The sequence below is a fragment of the Pseudomicrostroma glucosiphilum genome (assembly GCF_003144135.1).
Source record: "Pseudomicrostroma glucosiphilum strain MCA 4718 unplaced genomic scaffold BCV69scaffold_4, whole genome shotgun sequence".
NCBI classification, from domain to species: Eukaryota; Fungi; Basidiomycota; class Exobasidiomycetes; order Microstromatales; family Microstromataceae; genus Microstroma; species Microstroma glucosiphilum.
Genome location: NW_020289916.1, coordinates 696,461 through 723,668, shown reverse-complemented (window position 1 = coordinate 723,668; position 27,208 = coordinate 696,461). Strand labels below are relative to the sequence as shown.

Below are 27,208 nucleotides of genomic sequence, written 5' to 3'. Positions count from 1 at the left end.
GTGTACTCTAGAAAATTCGTGGAGTCAAGGCTTCTATATGCCCTGACGAGCTCTACTCTCCAGCTCCTCCCAAGTAGGAAGGAAGCTTTCGTACGCCGCGTTCCTCTCTTGATTGGGATGCGCGAGAACCTTGATCCCGTGTGCCTTTTGTTCAGCCTGATTAGTCTGACTCCTGGCGTCTCGGACGAACTCCTCAAAGGAGGGCTGGGCACCACTGCCGTCACTCTTGCCATTGCCATTGCTGCTGCCGTTTGCACCACCACTGACGCCTGCGCCGAGCTCTACCCGCCGCCAAGCCCAGGCAGCCTTGAGCGCTGCGCCAACACTGCAGGCATTCGTCCCCTTGTCCTCCTCTGGCTTGCAAATCTCACATCCCAGCACGTCCGAAAGCGTCTGCAGGAGCGTGGCATTGGAGGAAGCGCCTCCCGAGGCGTACATGCGCTGTAGTTGGCCTTGGAGACCGGTTCGCTTGTGCACCCCATTGCCGTTGCTGTGGCCATTCGAGGATCCATTGGTGTCTGGGTGAAGAGACTGTTCGGAGGGGGAGGGTAGACCGAGGATGGCTCCGATGCGGGACCGGTAGGAGAGGAATTGCGAAGAGACAATGGCCGAGGCATGGTGGATTGGCTCAGGGAATGCCTCTACACGGTCGAAGCAAGAGCTGCGCTGTGCGCCACTAGAGTCACCGTTGCTTGAATAGAGGTGGATCCCTTGTGCCTTGGGCGGAATAATCTCGGCCTTGAGCCAGTAGAAGCCCATCCTTGATAGGTTTGCTGGCGAGGACGGAGATGTGGCTGGCCAGCCGGCTTGTACTGCTGCGTCGAACTTCTCCCAAGAAGCACCACTGTAATCGTCCCGGATTGCCTGACGCGCCAAGGAACCGTTCTTGTAGACGAGCATATTGAAGAAGGCATTATCTGTAGGGATCACGTCTCCAGAAGACGAGCCGCCCCCACTCTTCTCGGTGGCATTGGGTTGTGCAACGCGTGCGGGATGGTAGAAGACGTGGTAGGCGTCCGAGGTGCTGAAGAAGGGCGTAGGGATCAAGAGGGTGTCTGATGTGCCCATGGAGATGAGCGCTTCCTTGGGGGAGAGAGCAAAAGACATCAAGGTCGCCGGATTGTCTCCTGTGGCTGGGCAGACAATGCAGTCTGGGTGGAAGCCCAGCCTTTCCTGCCACCACTTGCCGATCCTGCCTACGGGACGTCCACCATCGCTTTCAACCCGGCCGAGCTTACGGTAGAGCTCTTCAGCGCCTCCGAAGCTCTCGCACCCCTTCTGAGCCTCTCCAGAGACTAGCTCCAGCAGAGGCGAGCTCCATCCTCGGGTCGGAGTAGAGAGGTCCCAGAGGTTCATGCCACATGCATCACTCTCATCGATGCCCTTGATCTCTCCATCTGCGCAGAGCATGGTGGTGACAAAGCTGCTGACCAGACTGATTCGATCTGTGTCGAGGTAAGCTTGAGGCTCCTCTTTTCTAAAGCGCATGATTTGTGGGCCTGTAAACCTCTCGTATGCTCTCGAACCGGTGATCTCTGCGAGCTTAGAAGCTCCGCCGATATGCCTCTCGAATTCCTGACACTCGGTAGTGGTGGACGAGTCCTGCCAATTGGGGACAATCTGCCGTGAGAAGGCTCCTTCTAGCTGCTGTGCGAGCTTCGCGCTACCTTTCTGGCCATTGAGGCCCGCGAGGAGCTTGGAAGCATTCTTTGACCAGTATACCGAGGCGTGCTGCTGACCTGCTGCACTGACTGCTCTGATGCGCTCGACAGGCCAGGACTCTGCCTCGATCTTCTCTGCGAGCCGGTCAAAGGATGCCACTGCTAGCATCACAGGACTGAAGACTTGACCGGAACCTTCGGGCCCTAGCAGCACACCGCCCTTGGTACCGTACTCGGGCAGCTCGGCATCAAAGTTGACAGCGACCTCTGCGAGAACGTGAAGAGAGCCATCGAGTAGACTGGCCTTGAGAGCCTGGGTCGACAAGTCCAATCCGAGAAACAAGGGTGATGAAGAGGCCATGATGTACTGTATGATTGGCTGGTTGGCAAAGAAGGCGGGTATGACATTGGAAATCGGTCACCGGCGCTGTTACGGAAATCTCCTCTTGACTTGACTTCTCCGAGCTCATTCCGCCTTCCGGTCGAAACCCTCTTTTCTCCGGCTCGCACTGGCCACGAGGGTCCAAACTCGAATTGTCACGTGACGCCACTCTTTCGCCTCGTACCGTTAATTGCAGCCGCGACGCGTGGGATGTCCTTGCGGGGAAGGTCCACGTCAAGGCCCTGTGGGCGCGGGCCTTGGCGATCTCATCCCCACTTTCTTATCAATGCAGGACAATCTTCGACCATTGCATTAGTGTGCGTCCCGTCTCCTCGGAATCGCCACGCCGCGGCTTCCCGTTCCGCCTACTATCTCACCCTCACTCCTCTCTGGGGAAGGTATGGCAGTGAAGGCGTGGGAAGGGCGATCGAAGAGATTACAAGCAGGTTGGTCTAGGCACAGGACGCCGATCTGCCCGACTGGGTTGCTCTCCTATACTCTAATTCCAACCTCCGGTTTTGTTCTTGGCAACGACAATCGAGGTCCCAGTGTGGGTTTTCCACTCTGCAAGACCAGATGAAAGATTACCGGACTCTGATCTTCGCGGACCTCCCCGACAGAGTGTGTGACTGCGTGGGGAGGAAACTAGAATAGCCCACCCGCACGCGCGCGCGCACTCACACAAGGGGGCAAGGAGGCAAAGCGCTGCAGAGCCCTTTTCCGCCTCTGATGGCACTGGGCCAGTCAGGCGAGCTGCGCGGGAAGCCTTGCCTCGCTTTGCCGAGGCACGACTTAGCTTGGGAGCCCAGGGCGGGGAGGAGCAAAGAAGAGATAACGAATCCAAAGTCCGGGCGCTTTTCGCCATTGTTTGACTGTCGCCCGCTGCCAGAGTGTGGGATCCTGGAAGCTGCGTGGCGCAAGGCAAGGCGACGCGATCCAGCTCTTGGCGCATGGCCACCAATGCAGCAGCACCACCACCGCGAAACCCAGGCAGCGGGAGGCAGAACCTGAACCCACGGGCTACACGCCGGTGTACAAGAAAAGACATCTTGCACCTCGAGACGAGATTACAGATACCATTGCTCACTCAACCCCCCCTTTGGCACATATATAGACGCGGAACGTTCCTGGTTCTCGGTCTCCGGATACACTTGCCTCCGAAGCAGTCCATCGCTGCCGTCTCCGCCGCTCCTCGACCTTTCTCCCTTGCAGGTCTTGCGTGTTTATTTCCATCCTACTCGTCACCCTCGACCAACCCGACCTTTCACATCTGACCCCTCCGGTCTTTCTGACCACCTACCCACCTACCTACTCGCCCATTGTGTGCACATCCTTCTCCTCCCACCCACTTCTCATCCCCTTTGCACGCGTAAAAGATGCCCGCGAACCTGCAAAGCGTAGTTGCGAGCGGCCCTCGTAGCAAGTTCGGCCTCATGGCAGAGAACCTCAACGACAAGGTCGCTGCCAGTGCCGTTGGAAGATGGTTCAGACTAGACGGCTGCGGCCACCCACTCGAGCGAAAAGGCAGTCGTTTCGTGAGTATCTCATGCCAGCAAAGCGGCCAAAGCGTACTCAAAGGCAAGGGTGCGTGTACTTACGCCTCCCTCGTCACCCCTCCGTGCAGACCACTGAGCTGCGAGCTGGTCTAGTCACCTTTACCGCCATGGCCTACATTCTGTCCGTGAATGCTTCCATCCTCAGCGACACTGGTGGAACATGCCCCTGCACAATCGACGACTGTGACTCAGACCCTGCTTTTGCCGTTTGCAAGAACGAACTCAGGCAAGACTACGTCGTGGCTACCGCTGCCATGTCTTTCGTGTCCACCTTCCTCATGTCCGTCTTGGCCAATCTGCCCCTGGGTCTCGCACCCGGACTTGGTGTCAATGCCTACCTGGCTTACTCCGTCGTCGGCTACAATGGTTTCGGGGGTCTGACCACCTTTGGCGGTGCCTTTGCTGCCGTTTTCCTCGAAGGCTGGCTCTTCTTCTTCCTCTCCGTCTTTGGTCTCCGACAGATGATCGGTCGTCTGTTGCCTCGCTCTCTCGCTCTGGCCACCGGAGCAGGTATCGGAGCCTTCCTCGCCTTCATCGGTCTGGGCCCTAACGGTCTCGCAGTCATTGGTGGAGACACCACAAACTTGATCGGTCTCGGAGGATGCCTTGCCGAGTACCAGGACCCAGACCTGCCCAACTACTGTCTCTCCCACGTCCTCCAGGACCCCCGCATCTGGGCTGGTATCTTCGGCGGCGGTGTCTTCACCGCTCTTCTGCTGATGTACCGAGTCCGAGGAGCTCTCTTGTGGCCCATTCTCCTCGTCTCGATTGCAGCCTGGCCTCGTACTTCTGGCATCACTCTCTTCCCTCACACCGAGGCCGGTGACCAAGCCTTTGACTTCTTCAAGAACGTCGCTACTTGGCACAGCTTCACTCATCTGGGTCCTTCGAACATCGAATGGAGCTCTTACGGCTCTGGCAGGGTCTGGCTTGCTCTGATCACTTTCCTCTACACGGATGCCCTCGACACCACCGCTACCCTCTTCTCCATGTCTCGCCATGCTGGTCTCTTCGATGACACCACGGCCGACTTTGAGGGCTCTTCTGTGGCTTTCCTTGTCGACGCCTTCTGCATCGCCATTGGTGCTCTCATGAACCTGTCGCCTTGCACAGCTTTCATCGAGTCAGCCTCTGGTATCACCGAGGGTGGACGAACCGGTATCACCGGTGTAACCATTTCGTTCTTCTTCTTCCTCTCCCTCTTCTTTGCGCCCATCTTCGCCTCTTTCCCCGACTATGCTACTGGAGCAACCCTATTCATCGTCGGCTCCATGATGATCCGCAACACCTCGATGATCAACTGGGGCTTTGTTGGTGACGCCATCCCCGCCTTCCTTACCATCATCCTGATGCCCCTCACCAACAGCATCGCCTACGGTGTCATTGCTGGAATCATCTCCTGGATGATCCTGCACATTGTTCCTCAGCTCGTTACTCTCATCACCTTTGGCAAGGTCCCCCTGCCCGAGGGCTGGGACACCGACAAGGAGCTCTACGATGTCTGGCTGGGCGTCGATGAGCGTGGAGTCAAGGGTGCCTTCAAGCTGGTACTGCCTCCTTGGATGCAGAGGCTCATCCGCGGCAAGAAGCGCTTCTGGGAGATGGACTACGACGAGATGATGGCCTACAAGGCCGGAAGGGAGCTCACCATTGCCAAGGCTCAAGCTATTGAGGAGCAGAGGAGGCAGGAGAGGCAGGACTTGGCCTCGAGGAGGAAGGGAGCTTCTGCTGCTCGATACAACTCGGATGACTCGGACTCGTATGCTGCTGGAGAGACCAAGATGCCCCTCAATGACGATGTGGGACGCGTGCCCCACTTTGGTCAACAGGACCCTTCTTCCTCTGTCGGCAAGGGCCGTGCCAGCCTCGATGATCTTGAGGGCAGGAATTAGAGTCGTATACAGCTAGCGAGCCTCCGTCTTGTTCATCTCTAGACTCGTCACGTTCACCTAAAGGGTTCGGACCTCATCGATTCGATCCAACCCCCCCGTCACATTTAGGGCTCTTACTTCTTTGGGCTCACCCTTCTCTCATGTCGTGTGCTGCGCTCTGGTTCCCTGTCCTCTCCACGTCTCCCCGTCGGTCCTCTCCGCGTTACGTTGTACTACTGTTTTCCTTCTACTCAAAATTCTTAATGTCAGTCCAGGTTTCCTTTGACGATCGTGTGAATGACAAATTGACTGACGCCCTGGACTGGACCAGAAGGACGTCTCTGGCCATCTTCACAGGTGCGAGCGTGGCTGACGTCCTGTGGGCTTGCAGGTAAAATCGAGATTCGGGGGTAGTAGAAGTCTGACACAAAAGTAAAAGTACAAAAGATGTGCTGGGGCAGCTCATCTGGAAGGCTCGGCTCTATGGACAAGGAAGTGGATGAGAGGGTGGAGAAAAAGCGGACCAGAGCTCTCACTCCAGCTCGGCAGGCTCTGACATCTTGACGGCTTCCACGACTGTATCGCGATTTGCAAAGGAAGGAACAGTATTCATATGAATTAGGGGTTAGAGGTGGGAACAGAGTCAGCTTGGGAATTTTCGACTCCGGAAGGAGATGCTGCTGCATGGCTGGAGCTGGTACGTACAGGCTCTATAGTCGAAGTTCTTACCGCCGCGATCCGTGAATGGACCTGAGAGAAGGCGATCGATCTGCGAAGGGGACGAGTAGGATCGTTTAGGAGGAGAGAGCGAGGAACAAGAGGGATCGTGAGCATGTCGGACGTTCTCTCACGCTAGAAGCATGGTCCAGAGATGGTAGAGATACGCACCTCATCATCTGTCATGCGATCACCCACACTAGAGAGCCAATGCCTAAGCTCGGCTGCATCAATGACACCGTCGTCCTTCTCGTCGAAGCATTCGAATGCCTCTCGCAACGTAGGTGCTTCATCCATCTGTAAATAGAGAAGTCACAGCAATCAGGCCTACTCTGTGAGTCTTCCTTTCGCAATGAGTACGATGATCCCTCTCCGCAATACTCACTTCGTTGAGATGCTCCCCGAACATTGTCAAGAATTGTGTGAAATTGATCCCTGCAGCATTTTGTCCACCAACAGCGCTATCAAAGTACCTCTTCACCACCGCCTCACTATCCTCTCCACCCAAATTTCTGAGCGTCGCCTTGAGATCTTCCCTCGACACCATGCCGTTAGAATCCTCATCGAGCATGTTGAATGCCTCTTTGAACCCCTGGATCTGCTTGGTGGAAAAGGTCGAGTACACACCCGAGGACTGACGCGGATGTTGGCTACTGCTGCTGCTCTTGCTGGGCGGTTTGAGGGGAGAGGGAGGCTTGATGGGCGATGTCGGCCGCGAGCGGTTGAAGGATGAGAGTACGGAGGACATTCTGGCGACGGTAGTACCAATGGCCAATGTGAAGACGAAATAGTAGACTACGAGCTGCGTACCAGCTGCGATCGAGGGTGTTGGTCAAGATCAACACTCTCAGGGGCGGCCCGCACCCGCCCTTCCGGCTGGGCGTCTCTCGGGCCTTGGTTCCGATCCGATCCGCGTCGTGATTGCCGATCGTTGAGCAACGCGGAGCTTTCTCGGCCTCCTGTGCGGCCCCCAGAGCTTCAAGCCCACGGCCGCTTCCCCGCATTCAAGAAGACCGAGTGCTGAAGGCCGATTTCGCATCAACCCTTTGCGACCTTTCCCCACCTTGAAGCATATATCCTCGTTGACGACAATTAGCAAGTGGTACCATGCCGCCATCTTACGCTATGGGTCTACTCCGGGCCAGGACAGGAACCATGGCCGTTGCAGCATGCGAGAGGTCGTGCGGTGCTTCGCTCCTTCCATCGAAGCGCTTCATTACAAATATCCGATCAGCACCTCTGGCAAGACCTCGGCCTGCCTCCTGTCAGCCTCGCAGCACGAACATCGGAAACATATCCGGTCTCCGTCAAATCAGCCACAACAGCAAGAGCAGTAGCAGCAGCGGCACTGGCAGCGCCACCGCCTCTCCCAGCCTTCGGAAGCTCTCCCTCCCCCTCGCTCTCCTGCTCCTCGGCAGCTTTGCCTGTTTCTCTCCCACACTACACAGCGAAGCTGGTCAGAGAGCTGAGCCGCCAAACAAGGTAACTCCTGTGGCCTCTGGAGATCCGGACGGGAAGCTGATCAGTATGGAGGAGGTGGAAAAGCACAATAGTGTTGAGAATGGGCTGTGGGTCGTCATCCAGGGAGAGGTATATGAGTGAGTAGATGTATCTCGGTATCAGACTCAGATCAGACTTTGACCCAGCTGCTTTGCTCTCTCGCGACAGTCTGACAGACTTTGTGGACAGCCACCCTGGAGGGAACAACATCTTGCTCAAGAATGCCGGCAAGGATGTGACGTGAGTTGGTGGGATGCGAAAGAACGTCCGGTCTCTATCGACCTTTGCTGACAATCATACCTTCTTTCTTCGCAATCACCAGAGATATCTACATGCCCATACACCCGTCCAATGCCATCGAGGACAATCTTGAGCCAGAGCAGCACCTCGGCATGGTGGATCCCAAGACGGTCACCATCACCCAAAAGGAAGAGTCAGAGGCAGACAAGAGGAGGCGGATAGCACTGGAGAACCTGCCGCCTGTGGGAGCCATGCTGAACTTGGACGACTTTGAGAGATGCTCAAAGGAAATTTTGACTGATCAAGCTTGGGCTTATTACTCCTCTGCTGGAGACGATGAAATAAGTAAGTAGTCTCCCAGCTTGATTTGACTATCACAGGCCGGCTGCTAAGACTTTCGCCCTTGCTACTGCGGACAGCCGTCAATGAGAATCGCAACGCCTACGGTCGAGTCTGGTTCAAGCCACGGATCCTTCGTAAGGTCGGTGTCGTAGACACCGCGTCCAAGCTCGTGGGAGGTGTCGTTGATTCTGCCCTCCCGATCTACATCTCGCCAGCAGCCATGGCCAAGCTTGGCCATCCAGAAGGGGAACTCAACTTGACTCGGGCCGCCGGGGCGCACAAGATCATTCAGGGCGTGTCCGCCAACGCTTCTGTCTCTCTCGACGAGATCCTTGCTGCAAGAGAAGAAGGTCAGCCTATCATTTACCAGCTATATGTCAACAAGGACCGCTCCGCCTCTGAGAGGATCTTGCAGAAGATCCAGGAGAAGGGATGTCAAGCCGTGATGCTCACTGTGGATGCTCCTGTGATGGGCAAGCGAGAGCGAGATATGCGCGCAAAGGGCGAAGTGGTCTCGACCGGCGGCGGCTCGGGAGGTGATACCCATGGCGGTGGTGTTGCCCAGGCCATCAGTGGGTACATCGACCCTAACCTGGCATGGGAAGACGTCAAGTGGTTCAAGAAGCACTGCAAACTGCCACTCTTCCTCAAGGGTATTCAGACTGTAGACGATGTGGTGCTTGCGGCTCAACATGGCGTGCAAGGGGTCATCTTGAGCAATCACGGAGGAAGAAGTCGTGAGTGTTCACAGGCGAAAAATCGCTTAATGCGAGGGAAGTGGCTGACGAGGTCTCATCCGCACTCTTCTCCCTCTGGACAGTCGACTACTCACGCCCACCTTTGGACGTGCTCATCGATCTGAGGCAGCAACGTCCCGACCTTTTTGAGCACCTCGAAGTCTGGGTTGACGGTGGAGTCCGCCGAGGCACAGACGTAGTCAAAGCCCTCGCCCTAGGCGCCAGTGCCGTCGGTCTGGGTCGCCCTTTCCTGTATGCGCAATCTGGCTTTGGTCAACCGGGTGCAGAGAGAGCCATTGAGATTATGCGCGACGAGGTGGAGAGATGTATGCGCTTGCTGGGCGTGACTTCACTCAAGGAACTCACGCCGGAGATGGTAGAGGTGCTACCGAGAGTGTTTGCTAGCACATTGCCGCCGCTGACTGCGAGGGACAGCGTGCCTGACGTGAGATGAAAGCTGTGCAAGGTCGCAAAGAAGACACATGCTTTACGCCACCGCCATCTTTTTCAGTTTACAGTCGTCGCATTCGCAACGTATATGCAAGATGATAAAATTGAAGCAGTTACGGCGACTCAAACTCTGCTCTGCCGGGACGAACGTTGCGGTCTTTTCTAATGTACATGCAGATGGTCACTGAAACTGTGCGCAACCTCACGCTGTCACTCCTGCACCTTCTACCGCTGGCGCAGCCTCAGCTGGTGTTCCCTCAGCCGGAGCGCTTGACTCTGGTGCAGTCGTCGCTTCTTCAGCTGCTCCCGTCTGTGCTCCACCATTTCCATTCGTTGTAGCAGCTTGTGGCTGAGCATCTCCGTTTGCGTGCGATCCGGTTCCGTTGGTAGCAGTGCTACCCTCAGCAGCAGGAGCAGAGGTAGACGCTTCTGTCGCTCCTCGGTTGGCGGGCCGGAAGCGCAGCCGGGTCTCGTAGAATGCAATGAGCTTTTGAGGGCAGCGATGGTGGATCACAGCCGTGTCGAAGGCAAGGAGGCTAGCGTCCTCGCTAAGCAAGGATGAATAAATACGGAGTAGAAGATCAGAGCCTGCCTTTCAGTCTGCTTCCGCTTCTGCTGTACTCACAATTTGACAAATGCGATCAGCCTGCCATCTTCGTGCCTTTCGATGTTGGTGATCTGCTTGACCACGTTTTCCCAGTCTGGCAGCCTCTCGTACTTCCGGCGTACCCTCTTCTTCAAGATCGCTTCCCTCTCGGCCGGACTGAGCGTGCTGAGGTCCACATCTTCATCTTCGTCGTCTGAATCGTCATCGGCCAGTCGAGCACGAGCGCGTCCCTCCTTCTGCTTCTTCGAGGCCGGCAGCAAACTCCCGGTATCTCGATCCCGCTTTCCTACCCCACCTCGCTCCTTGCCTGCTGCAGCTCCACTCTTGCCTTGAGCATCTTGCTGCTCTTTCCATACCCGTTCTGCCGTCTTGCTGATAGTGCGTATCCTAGGCGTCGTCTTTTGCTTGCGCCAGTAGTCGGCGAGCATCTCTTCGGCATTCTCTGCGTCTGCTTCGCGCACCCAGGAGTTCTCGTCTGAGTCGTAGCCTACCCAGGAGACATAGTAAGCCATCTCACCCTACATTCGGAGGAAAGGACGTTTGCGTCAGACATGTGCGGCCGGATGGATACGGTACGAGCAATCTCGGTAAGCTCTAGTGACATCTCTCGATACTCACGTGGACATAGATGTCAGGTCTGTGCTCTACAATCTTCTCGATTTCGTACTCCTCTCCTTCACCCTCGCTGCCCTCAGCTCCTTCCTCTCCTTCTTGACCCTCAGCATCTCCCTCTGCGGTCTGCGTGGCTGTTACATCTGCTCCTTCTGCAGCGCCTCCGTTCCTGGTAGCTCCCTCTGCAGAAGTCTCAGCGTGAGCAGAGGTGGATGCAGAGGCGGATGCAGAGGCGGATGCGGGAGCATCGAGGTCCATAGGTGCAGAGCTTCCACTCGCGACAGGCTCTTGTGTTGCAGGAGCGGCTTCTGATACTTCTCTTGAGGCTGACATTGTGTGTGTAGCAAGAGAGAGCGAGAGCAAGAGGAAGCAATGGTATGGTACCGTGACTGGAGGTAAGAAGTTGCACGCACGCTCCGTGCTCCACGCTTCTCCCACACGGAACGCCAATCAGTCTGAGCGTGTACAGCCGCGCGAGAGGCAAAGTCGGAACGGAGGCAGATCAATTCACTGTCTCGCGGAGAGGCGCCCGATCTTCGAATTGGACCCATACTGCCACAGCCACTCAGACGACCACCGCCACTGCCACTGCCTCCTCATCCCAGCCGCCCATCATGGTTCGAGTGCAGATCAAAGGAGGAGTGTGGAAGAATACCGAGGATGAGATTCTCAAGGCAGCCATCTCCAAGTATGGGATGAACGTGAGTGCTCACAGCAAATGCCCTAGAACCGATCCATCAGATGCTGAACGTTCTCCTACCCCTCTCGCCGACAGCAATGGGCTCGTATCTCTTCCCTGTTAGTGCGCAAAACACCCAAACAATGCAAGGCTAGATGGTACGAGTGGCTCGATCCTGCGATCAAGAAGACGGAATGGTCCAAGGAGGAGGATGAGAAGCTACTACACCTGGCCAAGCTCATGCCCACACAATGGCGTACCATTGCGCCAATCGTAGGGCGGACAGCGACCCAATGTCTGGAGAGGTATCAGCGCCTTCTTGACGAAGCTGAGGAGCAGGACAGGGAGGCAGGTGGCGAAGCCGGACCTTCGAAGCTGGGCCTCACCGGTGTCGCTGGTCCCGAAGCCGCACCATCGGCCGAGGACGTGAGAAGATTGCGGCCTGGAGAGATCGACCCTGATCCGGAGTCCAAGCCGGCTAGACCCGATCCCATCGACATGGACGAGGATGAAAAGGAGATGCTGAGCGAAGCTCGAGCTCGTTTAGCCAACACTCAAGGAAAGAAGGCGAAGAGGAAGGCGAGGGAGAGGGCATTGGAAGAGGCGAGGAGGCTGGCCATTCTCCAGAAGAGGAGAGAGCTGAAGGCGGCCGGGGTGGTGATGAGGGGACCCAAGGCAAAGAAAGGAGAGGTGGACTACAATGCCGATATTCCCTTCGAGAAGCAGCCAGTCAAAGGGTTCTACGACACATCGGATGAGACGTCCAAGTCCTACCAAGCTCCTATCGGACAGAAGATGGGCCATATGGAGCGCAAGCGCAAGCCTGGGGAGGAAGACGAGGCGAAAAAGAAGAAGAACAAAGACGAGAAGAGTAAGGTAGACCCCTTCAGCGAGAACTCCGAACAGGTACGCAAGCTCAAGGAAGCTGAGCAAATCAGCAAGCGCCGGAAGCTGATGCTACCTGAGGCTCAGGTGGGAGAGCGAGAACTTGAGGAGATCGTCAAACTTGGCCAGGCAGGAGAGTCGGCTCGTGAGCTAGTGGCTGGAGGAGAGTCGACAGAGGGCTTGCTAGGCAACTATGATGCTCTCGAGAGAGCCAAGATGGCCAGGACACCGAGGACAGCCCCCGAAGGTGAGTCATCTACCCACCAGAGAGCGACGTCAAGAGCATTAAGCTGATCTCGTTAATCTCTTTCCGATACTCAGACGATGCTGTGATGCGCGAGGCTCGCAACCTTCGAAATATGACGGCCTCTCAGACTCCACTTCTCGGTGATGCCAATATTCCCATGGAGGAAGGACTGCGCAGTGCAGGCGCTGCGCCTCGATCCTCGGTGGCACAGACTCCCAATCCACTTCTGACGCCCGCTCACCATGGCGGGCGCGCCGGCGCAGGCCCGAGTGAGACTCCCATGAGCTCCAGAGGGAGCATGGTCTCGGCGACTCCCAGAGGAGTAGGCGGCCCCAATGGGCTACCCATGAGGACCCCCGTACGAGACAACCTTGGGTTGTATGACGACGATGCATCCTCAATGCTTGACGCTACGCCCTTCGACGAGAAGCGAGCTCGCATGTCGGCCAAGTCGGAGCTTCTCGCTAGTCTGCGAAGTCTGCCTCAGCCCTCGAACAACTTCGAGTTCGTACTCGACGAAGAAGAAGACGAAGAAGAGGACGATGACGGCAACTATGAAGCAATGATCTCAATTAGTGAAGACACGGCAGATCGAGATGCGCGGATGGCTCAAGAACGGGAAGAGGCTCAACGAAAAGCCCTCGCAAGGCGGAGTAGGGTCGTCAAGATGGATCTACCACGCCCACCTAATGTCGATGCTCAAGCCCTTCTGGCCTCTCTGAAGATCTCTGATGCTTCTCCGGCGGAAAAGCTGGTACTGCGAGAGATGGTGCAGCTCATGAAGCACGACTCGATCGTGCATCCTATCGCGGGCAGCAAAGCCGTCGGCGGTCTCCGCAGCGATCTGCCCTTGCTTTCCGACGACGCAATGGATGCTGCTCGAGAGGAAGTCAGGGCAGAGCTGGCACGGACCGTTGGGTTCCCTGGCGCAAAGGACGAGGTGCTGAAGCGGATGATCGGAGCTCGCCTGCAGCCGGACGAGGACGGCGAAGGTGGAGAGGAAGGAACGCAGCTCGACGAAGCGCTTAAAGCAGGCCGAAAGCAGGTGGCCTGGTCTGCCGACAAAGCCGCTTGGGTGGCTCGGTCTGATCTGTCTCCTACTCAGTACAAGCGCGGGCAAAGCGCCCTACTGGATCTGGCCAAGGAGCAGATGACCGAAGCGGCCATGGCAGCGAGCAAAGAGGAGAAGCGTCTCGCCAAGCTCCTCGGAGGCTACCAGGCTCGCTCTAGCACCCTCGCCGCTTCCATCCGCGATCGCGCCGAGCAACTTTCCGCTGCCGGCGTGGAAGTAGCAGCCTTTGAGCGTCTCTCTGGAGGGGAGAGTCTTGCAGGTCAGGAGCGTGCGGCCAAGCTTGAAGAGGAAGTGCGTACGCTTCAGAGAAGGGAGGAGATTGGACAGAACAGGTACAAGGAGCTGGATGACCTTAGGAGGGGATTGAAGGAGAGGGTTGAAGCTCTGAAAGAGGAGAGGGATATGCGCGAGGCGGAGAAGCTCAACGAGGAGGCGTTGGGTCAGATGGACGATGAGGACGAGGAGGAAGAGGTGGGACCGGCTGCCCCCAACGGCGTTGCAGCATGAAACGAGTCTTGACATGCCGCTGTTCACTCTACCATTCAATACGGATCTGAAGAGTTTGCATTTGCTACATCGTGAGCGTGAATTGAGACCTGGCGGGGGTATCATCTAGTAGCATGTGCGCCATTCGCCTCGCAGTCTAAGCTCAGTAGTCCATCGTCTTCCTCTGCTTCCACTTCTTCGACGCCCTCGTGACCATCGTGCTGCTCATCTGATTACCCTGCAGTGGGATCTCTAGCACACACCCGGCGGTACCCCCTCTGAGCTCAGGCGCTTGAGGTGTGAAAGGGAGGGGAGGTAGAGGAACCCGAAGACTGAACGTCACATTGTGCTTCGGCACCACCTTGAAGAAACGCCTTCGGGAGCGACGTACCCCCTGTTTCCCCTCTTCTTCTCCTTCAGCCTGCCGCGCGGTGGTGGTGGGCATGCTCGGCGGGTCTAGCGCAAGGAGGAAACAGCCCTCCGTCTCTCTTGCGACCAGCCCGTGCGTACCCACGAGGGAAGGGTTCCCCGCCCGGACGACTTCGAGGTGTGCACCGAGGAGATCGGCTTTGCAGACTTGGGATTGCACGTTACTCAGGGCGGATTCGCTCGCCAGACGCCAGGAGGAGCTTACTGGAATGCCTCTGGAGGAAGAGGCAGAGGCAGGGGAAGGTCTGATGACTTGCAGGTTGGGGACGAGCTGGGGTGGAAGATCTGAGGAGGACGGATTGGGGTCATTTGGGCCTGCTCGAGGGGTCTGTAGTCTGACTAGACCAAGGAATTGTTGTATGTAAGAATTCCAGAGATCCGCGAGTGGGAGCAGAGCCTCGTAGCTGAAGGGAGTTGGCAGGCTGGTATCAGACAGACATCTTGACCCGCGCTAGGAAGCATGCATGTAGGAGTTACTCACCTCATCTCCTCATCCATCCCTTCTATACCGCGATGCTTCCTCTTGCGCTTAGAAAGGAGCCTGTCACTTTCCCTGACGACTGGATTCTCTGTCATCCTAGCCTTGCCCTTGCCGCTCCCATCGGCAGCGATCTTTTCCCGAGGGGGTCCCATACTGCCAAGCTGCTTCCTGGCCTTCTTCTCCCTCCTACCCAGCTTGATCTGCGCATTGCTCCCGCTCTCCGGCTTGGGCCTGGATCGATCTGGATTGGAGAGCTGCAGACGCTTGTCCTTTAGACGGGAGTCGAAGTGTTCGCGAACCTCGGCGGGAGAGGAAGAGGAGGTAAGTGGGCTTGGGACAAGGAGAGAGCTGAAGACTTGCTGTGCTGCTGATGTTGTGCTACTCGAGGACGCTCGTGGCGAGTGGCTGCCGTGGATGCTGTCCATCTTGGGTGTACGATGTCATCGAGGGTATTACAGTCAAGGTGCGACCCGATCTCGGGAAATTCGGATGGTAGGAACAACTTAATTCAAAGTCCGATGCGGAAGTGTGAGTGACTCTCCACCTCAGATCTTCTCGAGGTCCTACCTTCTAGCTTATACATTTAGACGTCAGTAACATGATTCGTACGGCTCAGACTCGGACTATGCGGAGGTATCCGCCGATAGAGGTCAATGGCGGACTGTGTAGAGTGGTAGCGCCTGTCTTTGGTGCACCGCAAGCGAGATGGAAAAGAGCTTTTCCGACTGCTGCCGAAGCACGGATACCACTCCAACGCTTCGCCTTCTCCACTTCCTCCCGGTCCTACTCGGCCGTATCGTCGCAGCGACCGGCCCTCTTCAAGCTCAAGAATGCTATCATACCCGGCCTCAAGGGACAGAGCAACGGCATTGGACGATCTGATACCCTCGATCTTAGCATCGAAGACAGAGCAGGGGAGGAAGCGTGGGCCGTCACCGGACCTGCAGCCGATCGGGGTGGGGCGGTCAAGGCAGAGGTGGTCAAGGTGAGTCGGCGCGCCCAGGCGACAATCTACTGACAACTCATGCTGATTTTGAGAGCTGCTTGTACTATGTCCATAGACATTGCTAGGCCTCAGCAGGCCAAAACAGCCTGGCCAGTCGCCGGGGTCTACCACCCGTCATCCGTCCCCGCATCCTTTCCTGCAAGGCGATACCTACATGCCTGCCTCACAAGCGCTCCGCCTCGTTTCCTTCTCATCGCGTTTATCCTCAGCTTATGCCTCCTCGAGTGCGTCGAACTCCTTCGTCGACTTCTCCACGCGCTACGGAGCGATTAGAGAGGAGGACCGGGTGACCCTCTACGAGTCGCTCATGGCAGAGATGGGTACACAGACGGGCTTGATGGCCCGCATGGCGCTCATGCCGGACCCTCTGGCGAATCCTGAAGAAGAGGCTCAGAGAGATTACGCAGAGGGCGTCACCAGACTGAAGTGGTCTGGCCCCGAGGAAGAGCAGCAGGCGCGGGAGCTGGCGAGACAAAACCATGCCAAAATCACTGAAATGGCCCCGCTGCTGCAGCTGAGCCAGGGCGACCCGCCTTTGCTGATCCGGCCAGTAGTAGCACTGTCCAATGGGCAGACGCGTAGGGCAAGGATACTAGCCGCACTGTGCGTCGGTTGTCAAGTCCTGGTACTCGAAGAGCCCTTCACAGGTCTTGATCCCCCCACTCGGGCATCTCTCACAGAGCTGCTAAGCGGACTGCACTCGCGGCGAAGCCCTCGCGTCATCTGCGTCCTGCGTGAGCAAGATGAGCTGCCAGACTTTGTCACAGACGTTCTTAGTATTGGTGAAGAGGGGCAGGTCGTCTTCAAGGGCTCTTTGCCCACAGATCCTCGCCCGAGGACGGCAGCTGAACTCTCCCAGCAAGCCAGCGGAAAGCAGGCAGAGCAGAAGGGAGGCTACGAGCTCTGTCTCTCCCAGTCTTCTCAAGGCGTAGGACGAGGTGACGAATCGCAAGTGCCTATAGTGGAGATGAAAGAAGTCTGCATCGCCTACAAGGGCAAGCCGATCCTAGATCGAGTCTCACTGCGTCTCCCACCGGGCTCACGAACGATCCTCGTAGGTGATAATGGATCAGGAAAGACTACGCTCCTCTCTCTTCTCTTGGGAATGCACCCGCAGTCCTACTCCCTCGGTGCTGATCAGCTTACCCTCTTCGGTCAAGCGCGAGCAGAGCCAGTGAATGCTACCCCACTACTGAGGAAGCGATGTGGACAATTGAGCCCAGAGTTGGTCAATGCTTTCCCCAGACGCGGGCTGGAGTATGGAGGACTTTCCGTGCAAGACAGTATAGGCAGCGGCTTCGAAGGAATCTTTTCCCGTAGAGAGCTCACCCCTGAGCAGGTGAGCCGGGTGAGAAGCCTCGTACGACGCTTCCAGCACGTCCTCGTTCTTCCTCCCAACTCTGCCTCCTTCTCAAGCAGAAGCAATGCAGAGCAAGACGCCCTCTCCACTCTCCTGGCCCTGCCCCTGCACGCCCTCACCCCCGGCTCGCAAGTTCTGGTCCTCTTCCTGCGCGCAATTGTGCATCGACCTGATTTACTGGTGCTGGACGAGCCCTTTCAAGGAATGTCCTCCAAGCAGGTTACCGCCGTCAGGGATTTCCTAGATGGAGACGTCGACCTCGACCGCGGCCGGGAGGACGGGGCGGATCAGTCGAGAGGGGAGCAGGAGGAAAGAGAGCAAGACCGAGCTTGGCTGGAGAAGATGGCTCTGGTTCTTGTGAGCCATTTCGAGGAAGAGTGGCCACGTACTGCTGGACGGCTGATCCGGTTGCGCGAGGGGAGCGTGGTAGAATCCTTTTAGAGCATCGTCTTGCTAATGTCATGATTCTGACTACCTGAACATGTAAGTCCAAATCTGCTCATGTGTCAATACTAGTCGTTTCTAGGTTCAAAGTGGGTGTACAAATACATGGGACTAAGAGAAAGTCACCAACGTGGCTTGCCCACTCGCCCTCTCTCATTGCCCCAGGCCTGGTTCCTATCGTCCAGCGAAGGCTCCTCGGCACGCCCGACACTCCTCGACGCTCCGACCCATCATCCACTTGGTATCCTCCGCTTCGCCGCCTATCTCGCTTCTCTGTAGTAGACCGGCAGTAGAAGCGAAGACGCCCGCTGTGGCGGGCAGAGAGGGGCCGAGGAGGATCGTCTTGCTTGAGGTTGGGTCGGGACCACATCCGCAGTCGTAGCTTAAGGGAGGACCAAGGGAGGACGAGATCGCTCTGTCAGTCTACGAATCCTATTGCTCCTAGTTCAGGAAACTGCGAGCAGACTCACCTCTCGTCCAACTTATCACAAGGGAATTCCGGCTTCCCCAATCGTTCATTGACCCTGTTATGCGCCGCACAGAGCCATAATGCCGCGTTCATTCGACTGGACGTCTGCACAGGCATCTCCTTTAGTAGCTGCTGAAAGTGATTTGCGCATTCACCGCAGGGGTATAGGAGGGAAAATGTGTGGAAAAAGGTGGAGAGGGTTGTGCGTTGTTCCGGTGTGGGCTTATCGGGGAAGCGGAGGGTGAGGAGATGGAGAAAGTGCCAAGTGTGACGGCCGAGCTCTGCTCTGGTGGACCGAGAGAGGACAGAAGGGGTGAGGAAGGTTCAGTATAGTGCAGCCGGAGCAGGGGCTGCTTCAAGTACATCTGGCGAACTCACTTTGCCGTCGCATTAGCCATCTTTGTAGCAAACGCCTCTCCACCATTAGCAGCAGGGATTACTCCCGCTGCCGTCCCCACCTGCCCAGCAGCCGGAGCAACTACCACCTCCCCAGGAGAAGAAGGTGCAACACTTCCTCCTCCACTGTCTTTTGCAGCACTCCCTCCGACAGCGCCAACAGCAGCCCAAGGTGTCTTCCATCCAGATTTCCAAAAGTCGCCCGATTTCATACGTGCTGGATCCACCCATTTGCTCCAGCTCGATCCTGAAGCTGATCCTGATCCTGCTCCAGTAGAATCCTCATCAATCGCTACTGGTCCCCAGCCTTGTGAACCCATCTTGACCTCTCCTCCAACAAGTCCTTTTGGAGCCTGTGTCCCCTCTACTGCTGAGAGGTGGTAGGAGGAAGGTCGCAGGTAGAGATAAGTGGGTACAAAGAGTACCACGCAGGAGAAGATGAGGAGTTGAGTGAAGCGGGAGATGTGCATTTTGCGAGAGCGAGGACGGAGAGGTGGAGAGAGGAGGGGTGCGGCCATTAGCGATGCTGGTGGACTTGAGTGAGAGGGAACACTTGGGCGTTGATTCAGAGGTTGAAGTGGTGGCTAAGTGAGAGCTATGGACTGAGTGGCTGGCTGGCTGGCTCGTTGATACGCGCTCGTTCGGTAGGGAGCTGGAGCAGAAGGAACAATGTTCAAGAGGAGAAGATATGACGAAGTCCTCCTCGACGCGAGCAATGGAGAGACGAAGTGAGAAGAGCAAGGGAGCAAGAGGGCAAGGCAGAAGAGGCACCACACGCAGCCTCAGAGCAACACACCATCACCGCCGCCAATCCGGTTGCAGGGTTTTCGAGCCCCGCTTCGGGCTTCGGGCCTTGGCGGTCAGTCCATTGCTGAACCCCTTCCCCCCTTAGCATTCACTGCTACAAACAAACAAGTCAATTGTCTACACGACTTCGAACAAAGGGAGAGGTGCACGCAACGCTCAAAGAACAACCGCGAGATTGTGCATGGTGTATAAATTGCACTGGGATATACAGCAGAGCTTTGCCTTGTCTTGTCTTGCAGGTGACACGGGAAGATTAGATAGCCATGGTCATGGCCGGACATCGTCTTGCTTCCCTCTCTTCCGAAGCGATGTGAAGGAAATATGGCGAGCTTATCACTCATCAGAGGATTCGATGCCCGCCTTGTCCCCTCTTGCTCTTGCGTGAGCCTTCGGAGTCAATACTACCGATTCCTGGAGAGAGGATGCACCGGCACCGTACTCTCCAAGGACCTCCGCAGCTCCGCCAGCCGCTTTTCTTGCTCCTCCTCGTCCAAAGAGGAGACTGCGCTTGCATCCGACTCGCCCGCTGCTACTGCTGGGGAGCCATTCAATCCACTCTTGTTCTCCGAGAGGGGCAGCAAACCTCCTGTTAGACCGGCCCGAAGCGTGTCACCCGAGCTCATCGACCCGTCTGCCCGGACGGACGAAGGAGGCAGAGGAGCCGTTGAGTCCGCGTCGGTGGCCACGGCCATCTTGGAGGTTTCCAGACGCTCGCCGTCCATTGCAGGAGGCGTAATGACTGGTGCAGATGGAATGGTACTGTGACCATTGACTGCTCCATTTACTATCGATTTGTCTGGTACCCCATCCACCTTGCCGCCATTGTCGATATAGGAGAGGTTCTCCTCAGTCAGCGGCGCGGGACCTTGCGTACTGTCGGCAAGAGCGGGCATGGCTTCTACGCTTTTGCTGGCAGCCGAATTGACCCTATCCGTGGGCGGTAAACCTGGATACGAAAGCGCGGGGGCAGCGGCGCCGACCGCGGAGTGATTGCCGCTGGGTTGCTGCCCCGACTTCTTCTGGCTCTTGCGCACCTCCGACGGGTTCGGATCCTGAACAGCGGTTGTATCATCCATCGACTGGCGAATGGCATCCAGATTCCGTGCAAGGGCAGGCAGACTGGTCTCCTCGCCAAATCTCTGCTCCTCTACGGTACCGTCCAACTTTGGGTATGTCCAGACGATGGTCCCATCGGGCTGCATGACGTTCCACCGAGCCTGAACCACCACACCGGTCATGTATGGCCTGAGCTGCAGCCAGATTACGCGCAATTTGGTCGCTAGCACATCCCGCTTTGCCTTGAGAGAGGCCAGCTCCGCCGGCTCATCCCATTCTACGCCCCCTACAATCGAAGACGAGTCATCCGATTCCTGGTGCGGTGGGGGGTGATGGCGGTCGTAGCGGCCTCTTCCAGTCGCCGATGAAGCAGAGGCAGAGCCTGCTTGTGCTTCTTCGCGTTCTGCATAGAATTTATCTAGACAGCGCGATACTGCTCGTGTAGCCCTCTCGAGCTGAAAGCAAATCGTAAAGTACTCTTCTTGTAATGCGTCTCTTGTTGCAGTGTCCAGCTGCACGTCGTTCTCGCCTTCCACTGGCGGGTCCCATTCGAATACCCAATCCATCTCGCCTTTCATGCTTTCTTTTGGTAGACGATCTAGTGGGATGTACTCTTCCAGCTCTTTAATGTCCGATGTCAAGCGGATCTTTTCGCGAACCACTGGGTCTAGTAAGGGCTTGAGAATGGCCCATACGGGCTTGAAGATCCAAGGTGCTGCGTGCACGTAGACTCGAGCGAGAGTCTCGGGATATTTTTGCATACTCTTGACCAGATAGAAGACGCACCCTAGTGGACCAGAAGTTGGTGCAGCAGTGAGGAAGGTGAGCCCACATATGCACTCGCACGTCAGGGTTCTTATGTAACTCACAATAGTCCATATTCCGTAGTGAGAAGTTTTGCATATTGAAGATGACCACTTTCCGTTCCACTGGGGGCGGCATCAATGACGCCAGCGTCTCCAGATCGAGGATGATCTTTTGCTTGAGCTCTTCTTGGGTCTGTGAAGATGAGTAGTGTCTACCCACCTCGATGATGTAGATGGGCTCCCCATTGATCGCTGCGCCATGGGCATAGGAGATTCCTTTCTGGTGGACATTGATCCCTCCCCTCGTCTGTGCCAGCCGAGCTTCTCCCCCTTGAGCAATCTCTTCCACCCTCTCCTCTACCCTCCAGGCAGCGATAGCTCCCAGGATGGCCAAAGCACGATCGATGTCCCACTTTCGGGCTCGGAGACAGCGCAGCATGATGGCGTCTGGATGCTCCCCTTTGACCATCTGCCAGAAGACCTTTCTCAGCCGCTGCCCTCCATACTTGTGCAGGAAGTTGCGCATCTCCTTGAGCTCCTGTTGGCCCTGTACCTGCGCCTTGACTGCATCATCTTTGGGTGGCGTGTCGGCAGAACCCCCAGCTGCCTGTTGAGAGGAAGTGGATGGCGAATTGCGCAGCTCGGGGAAGGAGCTTTCGCCTGTCGGACTCAGAGCCGAGTCGACGGAGAGGTGCTTGCCCTTTCTAGACGAGGTGGAGCCTGCATCGCTGGGCAGTGAGGCCTTCCATGGCGAATTGTTTGGCTTGAGATCCTCTGCCGAGTCTTGTGTGCCTTGTTGGACCCGACACAGCCGAAAGAAGCGAGTCCAGAGGTCGAAGAGGGCCTGCTGCTGCCATGGATCTAGGTTGTCTGTTGGAGGAGGAGAGTGGGTGTGGTCGTTGCAGAGGCGGACGAGTGTGAGAGTGTGAGCGCCACGGTCAAATACTATGGTGGAAGCGACCACCTATGCGGTATGCGCCCCGCTACTCACCTCTATATCCTGGTTGAGTCCTCTCGTAATTCCCCGCCATGGTGAAGTGGGTTTGCTTGGACGATGGCGTGGCTGAGTGTGGAGTGGCGGGGTGGATGGGTATAGGCAGGACGTCGAGGGATGTGCGTGTATGCACTCGGGTGGATTGTGATGGGATGAGAGGAGTATCCAGTGGCTGTCGAGCGAGAATGGCAGGGATGCTGCAAAAGGACGCACGTCGGCGTCGACGTCCATGCGTGCGTCTGTCCGTCGTCTGCCGGTGGGCCGGGTGGTGGTGCGGGGAAAGAAGGGCGGGGGCAATGGGCCAAAAGCGCCCGACGTATGCGGGACCTGGGACGGGAGCGCAGGGCGACAGTCGCCAGTTCCCACAGGCGCAAGAAGCTTCTACTCGTCAAAGGGCCCAGATTCCGATCCGCTCAAGTGGAGAGGCAACCATCAAGGCAGACACAGACCACGTCTTGCCTCTGCCCACCATCACACCCTCTCTCTCCCCACCACCACCACCACCCACGATGCTCGACAACTTCACCGTACTCCACACGTCGGGCATCGTCCTCTGGTCCAAGTCCTTCACTCCCACCTTTGCCTCCAACTCGCCCATCGGACCTCTCGTCCGCACAGCCTTTATCGAATCGCGCTCCACTGGATCCGCAGACGATGAGCGGTACGATGTAGGTGGCTACTCCTGCCGCTGGTCATTGGCCAACGACTATGGCCTGGCATTCGTGGCGGTGCATCAGCGTATCCTACATTTGGCCTACGTACCTGCCCTCCTGGCACAGGTCAGGGCCCTCTTCTTGGACCTCTTCAAGCCCTTTCTCGGGGCTATCCTTGCCAATACCAAGCCCATTGGTGGAGGTGGCGATGGCTCAGCTTCACTAGCGTCGAAACTCACAGGCGAGGCGAGGGCAAGATTCGCAGCTGCCCTCAAGGACTGGGACGCCATCTTCACCTCGACCCTCAGGAAGCTCGAAAGAGAAGCCAACCTGCAAGCTCGCAGCGCAGCAAAGTCCTCTGGTGGAGCCATTGCTGCCGCTGGAGCTGCCAATGCAGAGACTCCTGCTTCTCCAAAGACTTCGGCTGACAAGGTAGGCAAGAAGGGTGCAACTCCATCTGCAGGCAACGATGATCAAGCGATAGCCAAGAACATTGAAGCACTCAAGGCTCGGCTAAAGGGAGTGGAGATTGGGCCAGGTGGGAGCAGGGGTCCGGCAGGAACAGCAGCGAGGAGAAAGATGGGTAGTAGAGTCTCTAGTGGCGTGGGCACGCCTGGAGGCGGGGCTGAGTCACCCACTGCATCACCCGGTGGGAAAAAGAAGGGCGGCGCTGGAAAGGAGATGAGAAAATGGGATGCGAATGGGAATGCCATTGTGGTGGGTGATGTAGGCCAACTGGACTTCAGCAACGACGGAGGACCATCCACGCCTGCAGATGAAAGGGAACAGGGAACTCTCGAAGGATGGGTAGACGAGAAGAGTCTCGGCAAGGTTGGACAGGACGGACTGTATGAGGTAGCCGATGCACTCGATAACGGAGACGAGGAGGCGTCTGATGAAGAGGAAGACGAGGAAGATGAGGAAGATCAGGCTGTCACAAATGGCAAAGCCACCTCGGGCGGAGGCTTCCTCTCAGGTCTCACCTCAAAGTCTAGTGGAGCTACCTCGCTCTTCTCCCGTCTGACTGGTTCCGGCCATTCGCTCACACAAGCCGACTTGCAGCCCACACTGGCAGCGATGCAATCCCACCTGCAGTCCAAGAATGTAGCCGCCGATGTAGCCCAGCGTCTGTGCGCATCCGTCGGCCGCTCCCTAGAGGGCAAGACGCTCTCTACGTTTGGCTCGGTGAAGAAGGAAGTCAGGCTAGCCCTTGAAGACGCTATAACCCGTGTTCTCACACCGCGCAACTCAACCGACCTCCTGCTGGAAATCAACGACAAGCTCGGACGCCAAGCAAGCAAGGGCGACCCAGCTTCCACTACCCGCCAGCCCTACGCTCTCGCCTTCGTAGGAGTGAACGGAGTAGGTAAATCTACCAATCTGGCCAAGGTGTGCTTCTGGCTGTTGCAAAATCAGAAGCGAGTCCTCATTGCCGCCTGCGACACCTTCCGTTCTGGTGCCGTGGAGCAATTGCGCGTGCACGTCCGCAATCTGGGTGAACTCAATGTTGGCGGTTCTCAAGTGAAGGAGCCGCTCCCTTCTGGCGGGCAGAAGCTAGAGCTCTACGAGCGTGGCTACGGGAAAGATGCAGCAGGTATTGCCGCCTCTGCACTTTCGTATGCGCGTGCTCAGGGTTTCGATGTAGTCCTCATCGATACCGCTGGACGCATGCAGGACAACGAGCCTCTAATGCGCTCCCTTGCGAAGCTCGTCGCAACCAATGAGCCAGACCGTGTCATCTTCGTCGGTGAAGCCCTAGTGGGCAATGAAGCCGTCGATCAGCTCACCCGCTTTGATAAATCTCTAAGGGATTTCAGTGGCAAGAGTGCTCAAGACGCAAGAGGATTGGATGGAATGCTCCTTACCAAGTTTGATACCATTGATGATAAAGTGGGGACGGCATTGACGGCCACTTCTGTCACGGGACTGCCGATTTACTTTGTGGGCGTGGGACAGACGTACACGGATTTGAAGCAACTCAAGGTCAAGCATATTGTCAATGCCTTGATGAGGGATTGAAGGGGAAGAAGATGAAGAGAGAAGGAAAGCAAGAGAGAGAATGGCGTGGTTCGGATTGCAAACCAGAGTGTCAGAGCTGCGACTCTGTGATCATTTCATTATCGCTGCAATACACTTGAGCATTGACCTGTATTTATGATTTGGGTATCTACAAAATTCTGACCTTGGCCGCGCTGAACTCCATCTACGTCTTCAAAAGCCTAGCACAGTCCTTCAATAGCGTCCTAATTTCCTCCTCTTTTACAGCGCCCTTGAGCAATTCCATCTCTTCTTTGCCCTCGAGTATCGTCGCAAGGTCCAGAACCTCGAGCAACTCTTTGTGCTCCTCGTAATGCTCTGAGAGGTACTGCAGCTGAAATACGCACGCAAGAAGTCGATGGAGCGTCTCCACTGACTCGTGTTCATTCTCAATCGCATGCACCAGGGCAGAGAGGGCTTGAGTGTCAAAGTCTTCACCCAACAACACCCCACTGTCAGAAGAGTCGCCGTTGCGCGCAGCTACATCTCGCTCGATGAAGTCTACGCGGCCTTTGGTCTTGAAGAGACAGACGTTAAAAGCAGCAGAGGAGGAGGCGTTCCTGATGGCCTTGTCCTCCTGCAGCATCCCCGAGAAGATGAGGGAGACAATCGGCTCGAAGTCTTCGGATGTGCCGAGGGAAAAGGGGTTGCTCATGACGTTGCCTGCTAGACGGAGCGTTGTTAGCCACAGAGGTCGATTGGAAGTCCCATCCGTTGCGCCTTCGAGAATTTTGCTCGCCTGGTGGATCGTCGTCTTGGGAACGTCGCCGAGTGCCAGGAGCGCAGTATCGTCGAGAGTTGCAACGCGAAGCATGTCAATCAGTGGGAAGACGGCCGTCATAGGCAGCTTCTCCATCAGTATCCGCGATGCCACTTTCCAGGCCGTCGCAATTTCCTGCGTCAGGACCTTCTTGGGGTCGCCATTCGCTCCGAATCTGGCCTCTAGCCAGGGTACGACGCGCTTAGCAATGACCTTGCGACAGTCTTGCACATCTGCCTTGGCCTTGAAGTCGCTAGTCTTGAGAGCAGACACGGCTTCGTCCAGCACTCTGACCGCCGACGCAAAATTGGGTATAGAAGATGAGATAATGTACTCTTTCGGAATGCTCTTCTTCGACGTCAGAGGAGGCTTCAGCTGCGTGTGAGGGTGGGCCACCCAGATCTCAAAGAGGGTCAAGTCGACTTGGGAGCGCAGCTCTGCCACGTCTGCTCCGCTGAAGCTGTGCCTTTCCCTGCCCTTCACGAAGAATTTGAGCGTAGGTGTCCCCCTGATCCCATTGCTGGCCATGAGTGTCTGCGTGGCCGGTGATGAGTCCACGACAACAAATGCGATGTTCTTATGCTTCTTCAAGGATGCTTGTACAGGGGCTGAATATTCCCTCGCCATCTCTACGAACTTCGGGTGAAGCATCTTGCACGGAGGGCAGGTCTTTGTGTTGGTGAACAGCACAACAGCGCAATTCCACCTTTGTAGTGTTTCATTGAGGTGCTGTGCCGAGGTGATGTCGATGAGATTCGCAGGAGGTGGTGAACCAGAAGTTGAGCCCAAGGCTAAGGCGGCAGCAGGAGCACTCTGCTGACCATAGGAACCACCCTGTGCCCTTTGATTGAATTGGTCCATCAGTCCAAGGAGGGGCGAGGGTCCAGCTGGACCAGCCATTGGCCCATTGCCACGCCTGGCCGCCGTTGCTCCCATAGCATTCTGGAAGTCGGACGGAAGAGATGTGATATGCGCCGGAATAGATCTTCCCACCAGGATATTGGCCACCTCGTCGGAGAAATTATTGCAATTGTTGGTCATGAGATTGTAGGCTGCTGGGGTATACCGCCCTCTCAGATCTTGCAGGATCTCATTCCACGTCTCCTCGTCTATGCTGGTACTGCCGAGCGGGACGATTTCCATGGGCCTTCCATGGTGGCTGCCACCAGGAGAAGTCACACTGATGCCCTGTCCGAAGAAGAATTCCCGGGGAGTGCTGTACTTGATGACGATGCTCGTGTGGTATACGGCATCGATTTGTCGTCCGAGCAGGCTGGCGGATAGCTGACGTGCGAGACCGCCGGACAGGTCGTAGACGTACAGCTCCACCGGGTATGAGATTTCCTCTGCCATGTTCGAGATGCCCTAAAGGGGTCTATAGTCTGAAAAGGGTTATTAGACAAGAACGAGGGGAGAAGTGAGGCAAAATGTGCTGACGCGGCCTGCTCAGTGAGGAGGAAGAGCCG

General features: G+C 56.6%; 12 protein-coding genes across 12 annotated transcripts; 5 read left to right on the top strand and 7 right to left on the bottom strand.

Moving 5' to 3' along the window:
* Window positions 1–33: 33 nt before the first annotated feature.
* BCV69DRAFT_286982 (putative XKS1-xylulokinase) lies at window positions 34–2,022 on the bottom strand (the record flags this gene model as incomplete). Its single annotated transcript, XM_025493541.1, has 2 exons — window positions 34–225; window positions 268–2,022. 2 exons carry the CDS (start codon window positions 2,020–2,022, stop codon window positions 34–36), a joined length of 1,947 nt encoding a protein of 648 aa, XP_025349111.1.
* Window positions 2,023–3,476: 1,454 nt separating this feature from the next.
* On the top strand, window positions 3,477–5,491 carry BCV69DRAFT_247183 (hypothetical protein; the record flags this gene model as incomplete). Its single annotated transcript, XM_025490240.1, has 2 exons — window positions 3,477–3,578; window positions 3,668–5,491. 2 exons carry the CDS (start codon window positions 3,477–3,479, stop codon window positions 5,489–5,491), a joined length of 1,926 nt encoding a protein of 641 aa, XP_025349110.1.
* Window positions 5,492–5,779: 288 nt separating this feature from the next.
* On the bottom strand, window positions 5,780–7,012 carry BCV69DRAFT_281854 (EF-hand). Its single transcript, XM_025492139.1, has 4 exons — window positions 6,573–7,012; window positions 6,359–6,484; window positions 6,176–6,239; window positions 5,780–6,046 (listed from the first exon to the last, which is right to left on the bottom strand). The coding sequence occupies exons 1-4, from the start codon at window positions 6,933–6,935 to the stop codon at window positions 6,003–6,005; spliced, it is 597 nt and encodes a 198-aa protein (XP_025349109.1). The 5' UTR covers window positions 6,936–7,012; the 3' UTR covers window positions 5,780–6,002.
* Window positions 7,013–7,342: 330 nt separating this feature from the next.
* BCV69DRAFT_276666 (hypothetical protein) lies at window positions 7,343–9,460 on the top strand (the record flags this gene model as incomplete). Its single annotated transcript, XM_025491118.1, has 5 exons — window positions 7,343–7,785; window positions 7,856–7,927; window positions 8,010–8,272; window positions 8,308–9,006; window positions 9,090–9,460. The coding sequence occupies 5 exons, from the start codon at window positions 7,343–7,345 to the stop codon at window positions 9,458–9,460; spliced, it is 1,848 nt and encodes a 615-aa protein (XP_025349108.1).
* A 79-nt stretch (window positions 9,461–9,539) lies between these two features.
* BCV69DRAFT_281850 (hypothetical protein) lies at window positions 9,540–11,023 on the bottom strand. Its single transcript, XM_025492138.1, has 3 exons — window positions 10,682–11,023; window positions 10,082–10,581; window positions 9,540–10,004 (listed from the first exon to the last, which is right to left on the bottom strand). Exons 1-3 carry the CDS (start codon window positions 11,006–11,008, stop codon window positions 9,659–9,661), a joined length of 1,173 nt encoding a protein of 390 aa, XP_025349107.1. The 5' UTR covers window positions 11,009–11,023; the 3' UTR covers window positions 9,540–9,658.
* Window positions 11,024–11,233: 210 nt separating this feature from the next.
* On the top strand, window positions 11,234–14,130 carry BCV69DRAFT_281849 (hypothetical protein). The gene is made up of 3 exons (XM_025492137.1): window positions 11,234–11,376; window positions 11,451–12,486; window positions 12,561–14,130. Exons 1-3 carry the CDS (start codon window positions 11,290–11,292, stop codon window positions 14,063–14,065), a joined length of 2,628 nt encoding a protein of 875 aa, XP_025349106.1. The 5' UTR covers window positions 11,234–11,289; the 3' UTR covers window positions 14,066–14,130.
* A 77-nt stretch (window positions 14,131–14,207) lies between these two features.
* On the bottom strand, window positions 14,208–15,379 carry BCV69DRAFT_311643 (hypothetical protein; the record flags this gene model as incomplete). The annotated part of the gene is made up of 2 exons (XM_025494874.1): window positions 14,208–14,877; window positions 14,955–15,379. The coding sequence occupies 2 exons, from the start codon at window positions 15,377–15,379 to the stop codon at window positions 14,208–14,210; spliced, it is 1,095 nt and encodes a 364-aa protein (XP_025349105.1).
* A 163-nt stretch (window positions 15,380–15,542) lies between these two features.
* Window positions 15,543–17,858, top strand: BCV69DRAFT_281848 (P-loop containing nucleoside triphosphate hydrolase protein). The gene is made up of 2 exons (XM_025492136.1): window positions 15,543–15,939; window positions 16,016–17,858. The coding sequence occupies exons 1-2, from the start codon at window positions 15,580–15,582 to the stop codon at window positions 17,759–17,761; spliced, it is 2,106 nt and encodes a 701-aa protein (XP_025349104.1). The 5' UTR covers window positions 15,543–15,579; the 3' UTR covers window positions 17,762–17,858.
* An 80-nt stretch (window positions 17,859–17,938) lies between these two features.
* BCV69DRAFT_298142 (hypothetical protein) lies at window positions 17,939–19,147 on the bottom strand (the record flags this gene model as incomplete). The annotated part of the gene is made up of 3 exons (XM_025494187.1): window positions 17,939–18,146; window positions 18,235–18,519; window positions 18,612–19,147. The coding sequence occupies 3 exons, from the start codon at window positions 19,145–19,147 to the stop codon at window positions 17,939–17,941; spliced, it is 1,029 nt and encodes a 342-aa protein (XP_025349103.1).
* A 1,383-nt stretch (window positions 19,148–20,530) lies between these two features.
* On the bottom strand, window positions 20,531–22,196 carry BCV69DRAFT_238350 (CRAL/TRIO domain-containing protein; the record flags this gene model as incomplete). Its single annotated transcript, XM_025489959.1, has 3 exons — window positions 20,531–21,279; window positions 21,362–21,836; window positions 21,984–22,196. Coding segments are annotated over 3 exons (1,437 nt in total), but the record flags the coding sequence as incomplete, so codon positions are not given.
* Window positions 22,197–22,792: 596 nt separating this feature from the next.
* On the top strand, window positions 22,793–25,224 carry BCV69DRAFT_281846 (P-loop containing nucleoside triphosphate hydrolase protein). The gene has a single exon (XM_025492135.1). The coding sequence runs from the start codon at window positions 22,802–22,804 to the stop codon at window positions 24,962–24,964; it is 2,163 nt and encodes a 720-aa protein (XP_025349101.1). The 5' UTR covers window positions 22,793–22,801; the 3' UTR covers window positions 24,965–25,224.
* Window positions 25,015–27,194, bottom strand: BCV69DRAFT_281845 (DUF862-domain-containing protein). The gene has a single exon (XM_025492134.1). It carries the CDS (start codon window positions 27,093–27,095, stop codon window positions 25,149–25,151), a length of 1,947 nt encoding a protein of 648 aa, XP_025349100.1. The 5' UTR covers window positions 27,096–27,194; the 3' UTR covers window positions 25,015–25,148.
* Between the last annotated feature and the right edge of the window lie 14 nt (window positions 27,195–27,208).

Bases quoted from the DNA above. Each gene is read 5' to 3' on its own strand.
- BCV69DRAFT_281854 (XM_025492139.1), bottom strand. From the start codon at position 6,935: ATGTCCTCCGTACTCTCATCCTTCAACCGCTCGCGGCCGACATCGCCC. The intron at 6,485-6,572 runs GTGAGTATTGCG...CTCTATTTACAG, and splicing joins TCGGGGAGCATCTCAACGAA to ATGGATGAAGCACCTACGTT. The intron at 6,240-6,358 runs GTGCGTATCTCT...TCCCCTTCGCAG, and splicing joins ATCGCATGACAGATGATGAG to ATCGATCGCCTTCTCTCAGG.
- BCV69DRAFT_281850 (XM_025492138.1), bottom strand. From the start codon at position 11,008: ATGTCAGCCTCAAGAGAAGTATCAGAAGCCGCTCCTGCAACACAAGAG. The intron at 10,582-10,681 runs GTGAGTATCGAG...CTCCGAATGTAG, and splicing joins GACCTGACATCTATGTCCAC to GGTGAGATGGCTTACTATGT. The intron at 10,005-10,081 runs GTGAGTACAGCA...ATCCTTGCTTAG, and splicing joins CTGATCGCATTTGTCAAATT to CGAGGACGCTAGCCTCCTTG.
- BCV69DRAFT_281849 (XM_025492137.1), top strand. From the start codon at position 11,290: ATGGTTCGAGTGCAGATCAAAGGAGGAGTGTGGAAGAATACCGAGGAT. The intron at 11,377-11,450 runs GTGAGTGCTCAC...TCTCGCCGACAG, and splicing joins TCTCCAAGTATGGGATGAAC to CAATGGGCTCGTATCTCTTC. The intron at 12,487-12,560 runs GTGAGTCATCTA...TCCGATACTCAG, and splicing joins ACCGAGGACAGCCCCCGAAG to ACGATGCTGTGATGCGCGAG.
- BCV69DRAFT_281848 (XM_025492136.1), top strand. From the start codon at position 15,580: ATGCGGAGGTATCCGCCGATAGAGGTCAATGGCGGACTGTGTAGAGTG. The intron at 15,940-16,015 runs GTGAGTCGGCGC...CTATGTCCATAG, and splicing joins TCAAGGCAGAGGTGGTCAAG to ACATTGCTAGGCCTCAGCAG.
- BCV69DRAFT_281846 (XM_025492135.1), top strand. From the start codon at position 22,802: ATGCTCGACAACTTCACCGTACTCCACACGTCGGGCATCGTCCTCTGG.
- BCV69DRAFT_281845 (XM_025492134.1), bottom strand. From the start codon at position 27,095: ATGGCAGAGGAAATCTCATACCCGGTGGAGCTGTACGTCTACGACCTG.